A 13723-nucleotide genomic window follows, 5' to 3' on the forward strand; every position below is an offset into this window, starting at 1 on the left:
GGAAGCGCCTTTCCATGCTACTGACACACCGTGAATTGAGTGTGACGTGCCCATCAACGGTCACCAGGCTGCATTCCAGTTTCTGATGCCAGTTTGGGTAAAGTACATGTGCGCATGTGCTGACACTTAGCAGGTGGCCCCACACAGGCTCACCTTGCCCTCCAAGCAGTCTGTCATGTCCAGGACTCATAAGATACCCTTCACGCTGCTGATTTATGCTGAAAGTATCCTAATGTTTCTGACAGCTCATGTGTGACATGAATATAACCCATATTTCTTCGAGCGGCTAATCAAAGTGGCTTATTTCCTGATACTGCTGATAGAGCTATATCTCTTGGTGTCTCCGCCATTGAGATTCTGATGGTAACATATTGTTTGTGGGTCACTAGTTTTGTCTAAAACAGTAGGTTGGAACAGCGTAGCAAAGGTTAATTAAATTTGTCCATCAAGACGGGAACAAAAGTGGATGCCTCTGATACTTCTGGTTCTAAAATCAAAGTTCCTGAATGTGTGGTTGCAGGCATCTTTTCTTCTCATTTGCAGACTCCCAATTTGATCTTGGAACAGTGAAAACGTGAAGAGTTGTTAAAATCCAAAAGCAATGCCTAGGTCTTTATAGTAGGCAGGTGCCTTAATTTAAAATGGGAAAGGTGGCCTGGTTTAGTAGAGAGAAGCTTCTGAGGCTGACTTGCCTTGGCCTCCTGCCTTCTCTGCTTAATCCCTTGTGAGCTGAACCAAGGTTTTGATGTCTTGGACAGGTTTTTCCTATGTTCATGATGATTACATTATGAGGACTCAAGTATCTACAGTTTCCTGTCCACCTCCTGCCCCCCGACCCCCCTTAGATGTGAGATGTGCAAGGTACATTTTCTCTGGAAAGTGACATTAAGAATGTCACCATTCCCAAAGCTCCCTCCACCTTTCTGCAGAGGTGTAATGTCATGCTCTTAGAGATTTGCACGCTAGAGTGGAGAGTACTATGTCTTGATAGTTATTAACCCAATTTTAACAATACAAACCGGCTCTTTCACCAAAGCTGTTTCCTGTTGGCTTTTACGTGAATCATGCTTCCATTTCTGCCTGGCTCTGTGTGACTTCAGGTGGGAAGTCAGTCACACAGTTGGGTTTGTGTTTCAGATTTGTGAATGAGACAATGGGCTAGTCCCAGAGGCTGTTTCCACATGAACTGCTCCCCTCTCTTTTGTGAACCCCGAAAATGCATAAAACCCTCCCAGGTTCTGGGAAAAGGAACCATTTTCAGAGTTTGGCTTTTTCTTACTGTGTACCTTTTTTTTTTTTTTTTTTTTTGCGGTACGTGGGCCTCTCACTGCTGTGGCCTCTCCCGTCGCGGAGCACAGGCTCCAGACACGCAGGCTCAGTGGTCATGGCTCACCGGCCCAGCCACTCCACAGCATGCGGGATCTTCCCGGACCGGGGCACGAACCCGCGTCCCCTGCATCGGCAGGCGGACTCTCAACCACTGTGCCACCAGGGAAGCCCCCTGCGTACCTAGTTTTGAAGGTCCTTACTTCCCTTCACCTGATCCTTACACCAGTGTCTTTCAGACATTTTAGACCAAGATCCACAATGAGAAATATTTTATATTGTAATCCAGTATATTTTATACCTATACATAAACACAAAATAAAAGTTTCATAAAACAGCTCTTACCATATTGTATACAGTGAATTCTCATATTTCTGTTGAACTCTATTCAGTTTCATTTCATTCATTTCCATACTGTTCTTAAAGGTATATATATTTGCTGATTGCAGCCGCTGAATTACTTTGGGGCCCACTAAAGGGTCACAGTGCTGCATATTGTAAAACACTGGCTAGAGGAGTAAGCTGTTCTGTCTGTGCCAGTGATGCCGGTGGCGAGAGAACAACTAAGTGACAGAAGTTTTAGGAAGTTAGTTTGGGTTTTTTTAAATGTGGGGCTATTCGCATCTTTTCTTTAAACATTTTATTTATTTATTTTTGGCTGCGTTGGGTCTTAGTTGTGGTGCATGGGCTCCAGAGTGCATGGGCTCTGTAGTTTGTGGCACGCAGTCTCTCTAGTTGAGGTGCGTGGGCTCAGTAGTTGTGGTGCGCGGGCTTGGTTGCCCAGTGGCATGTAGGGTCTTAGTTCCCCGACCAGGGATGGAACCTGCGTCCTCTGCCCTGGAAGGCAGATTCTTAACCACTGGACCACCAGGGAAGTCCCTATTTGCATCTTAATTGTTTTTTTACTAAGGACAAGCGAAATGGACCACTAATAAATGCAAGTGCAATCCTGGTATCATACGCCGTTTCCTTATTTTAAAGTTTATAAAGTGATGTGCATTCCTATATTATGCCTTCTCCAGGGTCTATGTTTTTTCCCATGGTTCATCTTATGGTGTATTTTATGTTTTAAAAATCTACTCTGGTATTAGTCCAGCCTGGAATTGAGCTGCTTTTCTTCTATCCTTTTGGAAAAGCTCACCCACACAAGTTTTGTTTTGCTTTCACTTGTGTCACAGGCTCTGAAGCTCTGGGAAACATGGGGCTTGTAATTTTAAACATCTTCGATGTATCATTTCTTAAATTGTTTGTCCTCTCTGCCATACTGCATGCACATCGTCTTTCTGTCTCCTTTTCCCCCCTCCCACTTCCTCTCAGGAGGAAGAGCACCTGTTGCATTTCTGGACAAACAGCTCCTATGTTCTCCAGCATCTAAGTGCTGACCCTCAAACACAGTTCTTTCCCCCATTGAAGGAGTCCCCCTGGCTCTTCAGGAATCCCTTCCAAGGGCCTGAGTCCTCACAGGCCAGTCTCCCTCTGTTTCCTTTTCTTGGCTCTAGGGAGGGGAGTGGAAGACATTCCATAATATAGCACCTAAGAGAAAGTAAGGTGGGCCCAGGGGAGGAAGTTAACTCCTAACGAAGTTAGGGGAGAAAAAAATAACCTCCAGGGGAACAGAGGGAGAGGGAAGGAAGAAGGGAGGGATGGATTGTAGCTGTCGAGAACCTGCTTGTGGCACATGACTCAGCATTGGGTCTGTTGATGTTTCAGTAATCTCTGAAATGTGTGTATAACAGCAGTCATTAAAAATAACTCCTTCCAGCTGCGATGTGTGGCATCCCAGAGGACGAATGAGGTGCCTATTTAAGGAGGGGGGATGGGCACTTGCCTTTTAGGGAAAGCACCTTGCCCAGGTCTAAGGTCCCTGGGCTAGGAGCATTCTCAGTGTGCGATCAGGTGAGCGTGGGAACAGGCATCCCATTCAAATAGTTTGAAAAGAAGCTTCTTTTAAAACTAAAGAAATTCTTTAATAAGGAGTTTAAAAAAGTCAGCCCGAACCTCCACTCTTAAGCTCACCAGAAGATCTAGAATTCCACAGCATGCAAAGAGCCCTGCTTTGTTTTATAAAAAGGTTTCTGGGCTTCCCTGGTGGCGCAGTGGTTGGGAGTCTGCCTGCCGATGCGGGGGACGCGGGTTTGTGCCCCGGTCCGGGAGGATCACGCATGCCGCAGAGCGGCTGGGCCCGTGAGCCATGGCCGCTGAGCCTGCGCGTCTGGAGCCTGTGCTCTGCAACGGCAGAGGCCACAACAGTGAGAGGCCCGCGTACCGCAAAAAAAAAAAAAAAAAAAGGTTTCTGCTCTTAAAACCAAAGTTTTATCCCACATGTGGCTTTTGCAGTTAAAAGCCCGTAAGTCACATGTCAGTGCCAGCGGGATCTTCACGCTGTTTGTTTAAACATCAGAGTTTGCAATTAGGAATTTTAGCCTATACAGTCAGTCTTCTTATGAAGACCATCCCCTTTCTTCGCCGACTCTAATTCTGTGCAGCTGAGCTCTGCTTGATATAAACAAGACCAGGACTTGGTTTTCAGGAATCTCTTTTAGCTGTTCCCCGGATGGAGTGTTTGATTCAGTGTGAGACCAGACTCTTCCTATCTGAACTGTTAATAGACCACCAGTGAGTAGTGTTTAGGAATTTTTCTTTAAAGGAAGTGGGATCTAACATTTTTACATTCTGTTGGGATTTTATCGTTATTATAAAAAAGGGTGACTGTGGTATATAAGAGGGAAACCTGTGGTTCAGATTCGTTGCGCTGTATGTTCTCAACAGTTTAATAAAATAAAACCCAAAGCTCTTAGGTTTTCCTCCAGGGTTAATACTGACACCGCGCACGTTCTCCGCCAGCCCGGCTCCCGTGTAGGTCATACTCTGGTTCAGAGACTTGGGGTGGGTAATAAGGTATAAAACATGCCTCTTGCTTGCCAGCTATCACATGCTAATAATAATAGTAGCCGTAATGCACTGGAATCCTGGGCTTTTAGGTTTTACTTGGTTTGTTTAATTTAAAGGAATAAAAAATAAAATCTTGAGAAGAAGCAAGGCAGCATTGCATAAAGGAAAGAGAAGTGATATCCTTTCAGCAGAACTGAACAGTCCCTTCCATTTGGGAGCACCTTTTATCCTTCAGTAGAGCTCTGCTGTTTTAGCTGGAGGTGAGTTGCTGAGCACAAGGGGGTGGTTAGTATTGGGTTGGTTTAAGGCAGGTTTTCTCAAGCTTGGCGCCATCAGAATGCTGGGCTGGACAGTTCTGGGTGGGGCCGCCCTGCGCATGGGAGGATGCGTAGCAGCGTCCCTGGTCTCTGCTCACCAGATGCCAGTAGCACCCCCCATACACACCTAGTTGTGACAACTAAAATTGTCTCCAGACTTTGCTAAGTGTCCCCAGGGGACAAATTACCCCAAGCTGAGTACTACTGGTTTAAAATATCACACAACAGGACATTTCAAAGGTTTCCTTATTTACCCGTTTTTGTCTCAGCCCAATGTCGCAGGCTGTGATTTTTTTTTTAAGTTAGAAGGGAGTAAGAAGTGATCTAGAGTTTTAAATCGCATTTTTCCACACCTCTTTCTGGACTTTCTGGGTGAATCACGATTGAGTTGTTTGGGTTTTTTTTTTGCGGTACGCGGGCCTCTCACTGCTGTGGCCTTTCCCATCTCGGAGCACAGGCTCCGGACGCGCAGGCCCAGCGGCCATGGCTTACGGGCCCAGCTGTTCCGCGGCATGTGGGATCTTCCCGGACCAGGGCACAAACCCGCGTCCCCTGTGTCGGCAGGCGGACTCTCAACCACTGCGCCACCAGGGAAGCCCACGATTCAGTTTTAACTTCATGTTTCAGAGGTTTACATGTGCACTTTGAAATGCATCAAACCGACCTTCTTTCTTATTTCCAAGTCGTTGTGCAGATGGTTATTTGTAGATTATTCTTCTAGTTGGGAGCCGGTGAAGCGATTGGGGGCCTCAGTAAATTCACATTTTAATAATCTCAGGTGGAGTCTGACGTTTTATTTCTTTTTCTTCTTTTGCTGGAGGTCTTCTTTTGCTATAGCTCAGTCATCTAGGGATTCATTAGAGAAATCGAAAGTCTGAGTTCAGTTAACTCAATATCTGTTTCCAAATAATCCTTGTTATTTGATGCTTTCTGAAAACAGAAAAGGAATTAAGGAAAAACAAACATATACATGGATTTGAAATTGTGTTTATCTTCCGGTAAGCTTTAGTTGAAAGACAAAAAAGAACTCTACAGTTTAGCTGAATCTCTTTTTAAGTATTATACATATTGGGATTGGCAGCAGTGACTAGTCTGTTTCTCAGACTTAACCTTTTGCATTTTTTAGCTGATACTGGGGATTTCATACTTCTCCGGGTATGGGAAATATGTAGGTAATCCTAGAACACTGGTTCTTAATCTTGGTGTGACACTGGAATTACCTGGGGAGCTTTGAAAAAACCCAGGGCCCAGGCCACATCCCTGAGCAGTGAAGTCTGATGCTCTAGGGGTGGAGCCCAGGCATCAGTGCTGGGTCCCCACCTCCCTGTATTCTAGTGAGAGTGAAGGTTGAGGACCAGGGTGCATTTTTATAAATAAAGTTTTATTGGAACATAGCTATGTCCATTCATTTTCTGATTTGTCTAGAGACCCTGCGGCTTGTAAAGCCTAAGGTAATTATTCTTTGGCCATTTACCAAAACATGTTTGCCAATTCCTACTCTAAACTCACAGTGAAAACTTTTAAAAAGAGGTTTTACATAACATTCATAGTAAAAGAAAAAAATCCAGTATTTTGCAGAGGCTTGCAGGGTCAGTCCTGTCAGTTTTCTCGTACGTGGGCAAAACGGAAAAGCATTTTTCCTAAAGAACTTACTGGAAGATACTGTCAAACTGAAAGGAGAAGGGCCCAACTCACCACCTAGAGCGGGGAGGCTCCTTGGGTTACATCACGGCGCTTTGTACTTGAAAGTCGACACTTAGCCTCTAGTTCAGCGTTCATTACTTAGACTGTGTGATTGACTTGACAGAGGTCTATAGAGGCAGAAGTGGCTCTTTAATGCAAAGTGTGTCTGAGTTTGTTAGTCCCGCTGCAGCCATGTTAGATGGCAGCAGACCCCTGAAGGAAATCCTTTAGCTCAGGGGAATCTCATATATAGATAGAAAAAGAATGAAAAAAATTTAAATGTTTTTTACATCATTTCCACCTTCCCTCAGTTCCGGTGGAAAGTTGATGGTTGTAAAACAGTTGTTCAAAAGAGTTTTTTTTAGAAGTTCCTCCTTTGGTCATGGCCCTTAAAGGCTCCAAGTATGGGAGAAAGGATCATTTATTCTAGTCCCTTGAGCAGTATCAGCATCTCCTGATTGAGATGCTGATTGAGAGCATGTCACACTGTGAGGTCCCCACCCCAGACTTGCTGAATCAGAGTCTACTTTTTAACAGGATCCCCTGGCTATTTGAATACACATTAAGAGAGCCCTGGGAAGCACTGGGCTAATTGATAACTGGGTCTGTGCAGTAAACTGACCATTGATCCTCACTTTAAATGATTTCACGGCTCTTTAATGGCTTCTGACTTGGGCTCACTCATTAAAGGCAGACGGTTTTTCCCCTTTGGCTATTTCCAAGTACAGCTTGCCTGCCCTCTTATTTAGTAAAGATTTATATAATGGTAGAAAATGAAAGCGGGGTGATTGAGTTAGAAGGGATAACATTTTATATGCGTCAGAAAAACAAACTAGAAAGGATAAAGGGAACTTGCCAGATAAACTTAACTTGTAAGGAAATAAGTGGAATGGAGTCTTCTTTGCTTCTGCAGGAAGCAATAATCCACCCATTAGAACAGACATCTGTGCTGGGGAGCAGTTGGGAGGGTCAAAAAGGAATCCCTTGAGCTTCTCAGATTAGCACAGAGAAATCAGGGAGTTAGGCCTTTCCACCGAGCAAAGCCATATTACTTAGGCCTATATCACTTGGGAAATTGTCTAGAATTTAGATGTTCATAGTAAATCTCGAGGAAGCCCAGTACCTACTTTTATCCTGCCAGGATCTGTCAAGTTGCTACTATTTTCTTTATCAAGTAGTATTCTAAAGATTTGATTGAAATTATGCCTTAATTCTTAAACAGAGTTGGTTTATCCTTGAACATTCCCTTATGTTGACTTTTTAAATAAAGTTAATGCCACCTGAATGTAGTTTTTAAAAGGCAGTATACGTACTTGATGTCTAGCTGTTAGTTGAGCTGTTCTTGCTGTGGAGATCTATCTGATCATGTGTTTAGTGCTCACTGTTGTACCAGGGTCCGTGCAGGACTCAGAACAATTCTAATGTTCGTGGAAGTGGCCAGGAAGAGCCAGGAAAGCAAGAGTGGGGACCCCTTTCAAGCCTGGAGTTTCCATCTCCTTAGCCTTGAATGAGAGGTCAGGAAGCTATGGGAACTGCTCCTTACCTAAAAGCTGCCTGATGGTCCCAAAGGCACGGTCTGATTGCCAGAAAAAGGCATGACTGCCAAGTGTCAGCTGCCACTACTGCTGAAAAAGCAGCATGTGCCTCCCTTCTGCCTACCAGATCTCATTTTATGTCCTATTAGCGGAATCCAAATCACCTCCAGAAGCCTGGTGACAGGAGCATCTGGAAGAAGCAGATCCCAGACATCCGTTCCTTGCTACAGGGAAAAGCATAGGAGGGGGTGGGAATGGGCTCTGAGTGACAGTATCCAGCACGGCCTCATGCTGACGACAGCAATGACCCTCACACGAGGCTTGCGTGTTTTTTTAAAAAATATTCTCTCGATGTGAACACTGTAAGGTAACCAAGGTGTGAGATGCTCGTTTTACCCAGGAGGAAACGTGAGGAAGTTAAATAACTTGCTCCTGGTCAGATGTGCTGGTCAGTGTTTCAGGGGATTGTGTTGGCTCCTAAGCAGCGCTCTTTGGTCTTTACTGCCCTGTTCTCTTTTGTACTTGCTAGTCAAGCATCCTGTGACCAGATGGAATTAGAGGGGTACTTTAGAGGGGCCTCCAGCATCGAAAAGGCACCTCAGGCTGCACAGTTCTAGTATTTCCAGGGTCTGTGCACTGGAGGGGCATATTCATGGGTGAGGATACTTCCAACTTTAATAAGCTATTCCCTTAATTTAAAGAATTAGGTAATTCTTATAACAGGCAACTTTGGTTTCAACATATTCCTTCTTTTTTCTTAAGCAGATGAAAAACTCGGAGAGCCTCCACGCAGTGAGTTCCCAGTACAGGATGCATTCTTACTACCCGCCTACCTCCTACCTGGGCCAGAGCATGTCCCAGATCTTCACCTTTGAGGACGGCCTCTCTTACTCGGAAGCCAAAGCGAGCGGTAGGTTCCTGGTTACGCAGCCTGGATTTGAGGTGGAGAGAGGCTACCTGCCCAGCACTGGATCTCTGGTCCTCTCTAATAGCTTACCAGATAGCAGCTGTTGGAAAGGTTGTATAGTATCCTTTAAAGTATTCAGTTATGGAACGATTTTGCTTTGCTAGATTCTTAATATCATGTTTCTCTTTTCTGGACACCCGGAGTGATAAGAATAAGATAGAGACTACCATCAGAAGCCAAAGATGTATTTTCTGGAGGATCAATATGTAATATCAGGGGCACTTTATGTGGGTTTTTTTTTTTTTTGTGGGTTTTTTTGCGGTACGCGGGCCTCTCACTGCTGTGGCCTCTCCCGCTGCGGAGCACAGCCTCCGGACGCGCAGGCCCAGCGGCCATGGCTCACGGGCCCAGCCGCTCTGCAGCATGTGGGATCTTCCCGGACTGGGGCACGAACCCATGTACCCTGCATTGGCAGGCAGACTCTCAACCACTGCGCCACCAGGGAAGCCCCCAGGGGCACTTTAAATGTGGTTCAAGTCCTGATATTTTTGGTGAAATGAATCTCTGTCTATTGAAGAATCGTTTTCCAAAACTTTTCCAGTTTAAAATTGAAGGTGTATTCATCTTTTGCAGGAGGAAATAGAATAACGTAATAAAACATTTTTGAATATAATAGATCTCAGAGTTTATGCAGTAGCAATGCAAATAACTCTGATATAATGGTTTTAAAATAAAAAATGACTGTTTAATGAACCAGAGCACTTTGAAATACACAGTTCCTCAACTTCAATTTTAACTTTCTCCCCCGTGTTTACACTGCGATGATAGGCTGGTCTTTTATGGCTGCTGTGTTTCCAGGCCCTGTTTTTAAGTTCTTTGTATTTAAGCATCATCTTTTGATCTAGGAAAGTGAGAAGCATACACAATTGAGTGGAAATCAGGGCAATAGTGAGTGAGTTGGTAGAGAAATCGACTACTAGAACTGACTCCACTAGACAAAAGAAGCTGGTTTTCTCAATAACGTGATTCTCTATAAAGAACTGGCCTCTTGGTAAAACGAGTGCTTGGAGAGTGAGAATCAGAACCATGCTTTGATTTCCAAATTCAGAACAGTGAAGTCTAAAAAAGCTTTATTTACCATACTAAAATAAACTAAAGGATTTTGTTAATATGGAATACATAGGTCGAGGGAGCCTTACCAGTTTGATCTATAGAGAGACTGAAGTACACATTATTGATTGCACTTTGACCCATTCATAATCACTTTTTGCCAGGAACGGACAAACACAATTCTTTATGTAAATATTCATACCGTATAATGTTTGCCCACGTGGTCCTTCTTTCATGCTGCCTTTGATTCTATATATTTATGTGAATTATAAGCTCCTTAAGGACAGAGAACACATTTTATGTACCTTTTTAGCTGCTATGATGCCTATTTGTTTTTCATCAGCTGAGTGGATGAATGAAGGAGTGAATGAACAAAGGAATAAATGAGTCAGATATGATTTTTAAGTAAACTTGCTCTATAAGAAAACACAGTCCCGAAAGGTCACACTCCTAACTCATCGTCTCATGGAGCCAGAGTTTAGGGATGGAACAGTTAAAAAAACATTTGCTCATACAGAAAATTAGGACTGAAACTTACTTTCAGGAAGAAATTGCCTGAGCTCCTTGCTCTAGGAATAGTGGAATATTTTTACAAGCATTGACATTCTTGAGACAGAGGTGTAAATTCAGAGCAAGGCAGTGCGACAAAAAGGTAAGAGGAAATTTACTAGAGCAGAGAGGAAGGAATTTGGAGAGGACCAATAGGCATTTGAATTTATGGCAGAAAAGGAAAAGGCTCAGAAGGAGAGACGTTACAGTCCAGGAAAAGAAAGACCAGCCACCCCCGTGTCCATGGTGAGAGACGGGGTGAATAACACCTAGGATTTCCTAAAACTTTTCTGGTGATATGTATGTTTGAAAGAGTGTGTTTGAAAGTGTGGTGTGAGGAGACCTCAGGCTTAACCTTCTGGTCCTTCTCTAGCTCACTTCAGACATGAGGGAGTGAGCTAGGAAGAAATATAGTGGAATCTCAGTAATATCTACTTTGGAATTGCCATGGAGAAGGAGAATATGGATTCATAGGAAATCCAAACCTTAGCTTATTTTTTAAAGAAATGCGGCTTTACGGCTTCCAAATATATGGTGTCTTGGGCTCCTACATTGCATGACATTTTTACGGAGCAGGTGGGAAGGGGTGGGGAAAGAGAAAGTTGGGGGTCAATAGGAACACCTCAGGATCACCTCCTGGGGCATTGGATCCTCATTTTTATCATCAGCATCGACACAAGTGGGGGCCATTTAGGCCCTCTGGTAAATGGGGCTGAGGCTAGTGGCAGGATGCGGCGATGGGGATGGGGGCATCAGTATAGTCATTTGTGAGAAGGTGGTAGAGGCTGGCTGATAACCAGTTACGTTTATCAGTTCCATCAAGTTTGAGTTGAGGTCCTTTGGTTGGTTGCATTAATAAATAAATCACAATTTGTAAGTAGTATATCAGTTATTTTAGGTGGGGATTTGTAAGTAAGTTGAAAAACAGTTTTTTCAGTAGGTTTAATGTTTTCGTTAAAGTCTTAAGTATAAATTTGTCTATTAAATTCATTTTTCTTCAGTTTCTTTAAAGATCAACCGTTCTTTACCATCCAAAGAAATGAGTCCGAGTTCAAGGTTTTCCTCTGGTTTTGCTGAAGATTACAACATGAAAATAGAATGTAGGGGGAAAAAGAATTACAGGGAAAGTTTTCCTTTTGCCGTGTTGCTACTGTTTAATGTTTTTCTTTGTAAAAAGGCTAGGAGCCATTTTCTCACTTTTTTTAATGTCTTGAAAGTGTTAGGACATAGATCAGAGATGGTGGGGCCTGGTTGTGTAAGACTTTGTGAGCCACTGCAAGCACTTTGGCTCTTATCTCAAGTAGGTGGGAAGCCACTGGAGGGTTTCCAGCAAAGGGGTGACACGTCTGCTTGTACTTTTTAAAGATCACCCTGGCTGCTGTTTAGGAACAGACTGTAGGGGTGCAAGGCGGAGGCAGGGAGACCAGTTAGAAGGCTGTGGCCATAATGCTTGCAAAAGATGGCAGTGGCTTAGTCGGGGTGGGAGTGTGGGAGTGATGGTAGTGTGGGAGGGTTGAATTCTAGATACATTTTGAAGATAGAACCAACAAGATTTGGTGATGAATTTGGGATGGGATGGAAAGGGAGGAGTGAAGGATGACTCCATCATTTTTGATCTGTTCAAGTAGAAACATGGAGTTTCCACTTATTCAGGTAAAGAAGACCATGAGGAAAACAGGTTTGCAGGAATTGGGAGTTTAATTTTGCATGTTAAGTGTGAGATGTACGTGAGCCATCCAAGTGGATCGTCAAGTAGGAGTTGGATGTACGAAGTCTGAAGCTGAGGGGCGATTTCCCTGCTGGAAATAGAAACTTGAGCATTCAGTGTGTAGATGTCATTTGAAGTTAATGTGGTGGGATCACCTGGAGAGGTGAGTGTAGACGGAGAGGAATAAAGGACCAAGGATTGAGCTCTGAGGCCTTCTAACATTTAGAAGTTTGGTAGATGAGGAAGACCAGCAGGGGAGAGTCAGGTAGGTACCTTCTCCTACCTGTGAGGTAGGAAGAAAACTAGGAAGGGAAGTACAGAAAGCATTTCAATGAACTAAGCCAAATAATGCTGAGAGTTCAGATGAGCTGAGGACTGGAATTGACCATGGGCTGTTGAAAGGTAGAAATGATCAGCGGCGTGATGAGCGGCCCCTGTGGTGGCGAGGTGGGGGCCATACCCTGACTGTGCGTCCAGGAGCATGTGGGAGAGAAGCATTGGGGCAGTGAGTGTAGACAGCTCTTGAAGGGGTCTTGCTGTAAGGGGAGTAATGAAATGGGGCAGTACCTGGAGGAGGGGGTGAGTTCAAGGAAGCTCCTTTTCTCTTCTTTAAAGAAGGGGGTTATCATAGTAGGTATTATAAAGATTAGCTAATGAGAGGTATGTGTGGGAGCATAATTGTCAGGGACGATAGCATGTCTCTGAGTAAGCGAGGTGGGGTGGGATCCCCTAGGGCACCCCTTGTAGGGCAGTGGTCCCCAGAGTGGGGCTGTGCACGCTTTGTTACTGGTCTAAGAGGAGATAAGCAGAGGAATTCAGAGTAAACAGCCGTTAGACAGAGCAATTCTCCGTTGAATCAATAAAAACTTGGGGCTCATAGTTTTTGTCTTTCACTTTCCTAGCAATTCATTTTTATATTGAAGTAAAATCCACCTGACATAAGATTAACCATTAACTACTTTAAAGTGTACAATTCAGCGGCATTTAGTAGGTCACAGTGTTGGGCAGCCATCCCCTCTATCTAGTTCCAAGTCATTTCCAACGCCCCACAAGGAAACCCCATACCCGTGAAGCAGTACTTTCCGTTCTCCCTTCCACCAGCCCCTGGTAACCACTAATCTGCTTTCTTGTTTCGATGGCTTTGCCTATTGTAGATGTCTTGTGTAAATGGGATCATATAATATGTGGCCTTTCGGACTGTCTTCTTTCAGTTAGCGTAATATTTTCAAGGTTCATACAAGTTGTAGCATGTAATCAGTGCTTCATTCCTTATTATAGCCTCATACGATTGCATGTATGGATATACATTTTGTTTATCTGTTCATTAGTCGATGGACATTTGGGTTCTTTCCATCCTTTTTTGACATTGTTAGTTGTACTACTATGAATATTAACGTACTAGTCTTTGTTTGAATACCTGTTTTTAGTTCTTCTGGGGTATACTTAGGAGTGGAATTGCTGGATCATGTGGTAATTCTGTGTTTAACTTTTTGAAGAGCCTCCAAACTGTTCCCCACAGTGGCTGTACCATTTTACATTCCACTACAGTGTATGAGGGTTCCAATTTCTCTAGCCAACACCTGTTATTTTCCATTTTTTGGATTATGATTCTAGTAATTCATTTTTATTGTATTTTATAAAAGCATCAGACTGTGGTGGACTGGAAACTGAAAAAAAAATTAAACAAAACAGGCCC

The 13723-nt window shown here is 43.8% G+C and overlaps 1 protein-coding gene across 1 annotated transcript in view; it reads left to right on the top strand.

Moving 5' to 3' along the window:
• DMRT1 (doublesex and mab-3 related transcription factor 1) overlaps positions 1-13723 on the top strand; it is a 105889-nt gene that overhangs the window by 54477 nt on the left and 37689 nt on the right. Inside the window, exon 4 of the mRNA XM_027105754.1 lies at positions 8519-8663. Within this exon, the coding sequence (XP_026961555.1) occupies positions 8519-8663 (145 nt within the window). The remainder of the gene's footprint in view (positions 1-8518; positions 8664-13723) is intronic.

Source organism: Aethalodelphis obliquidens, unplaced genomic scaffold (assembly GCF_003676395.1).
Source record: "Aethalodelphis obliquidens isolate GAN/ISIS:26980383/991018 unplaced genomic scaffold, ASM367639v1 scaffold7, whole genome shotgun sequence".
In the NCBI taxonomy this organism is placed as follows: Eukaryota; Metazoa; Chordata; class Mammalia; order Artiodactyla; family Delphinidae; genus Aethalodelphis; species Aethalodelphis obliquidens.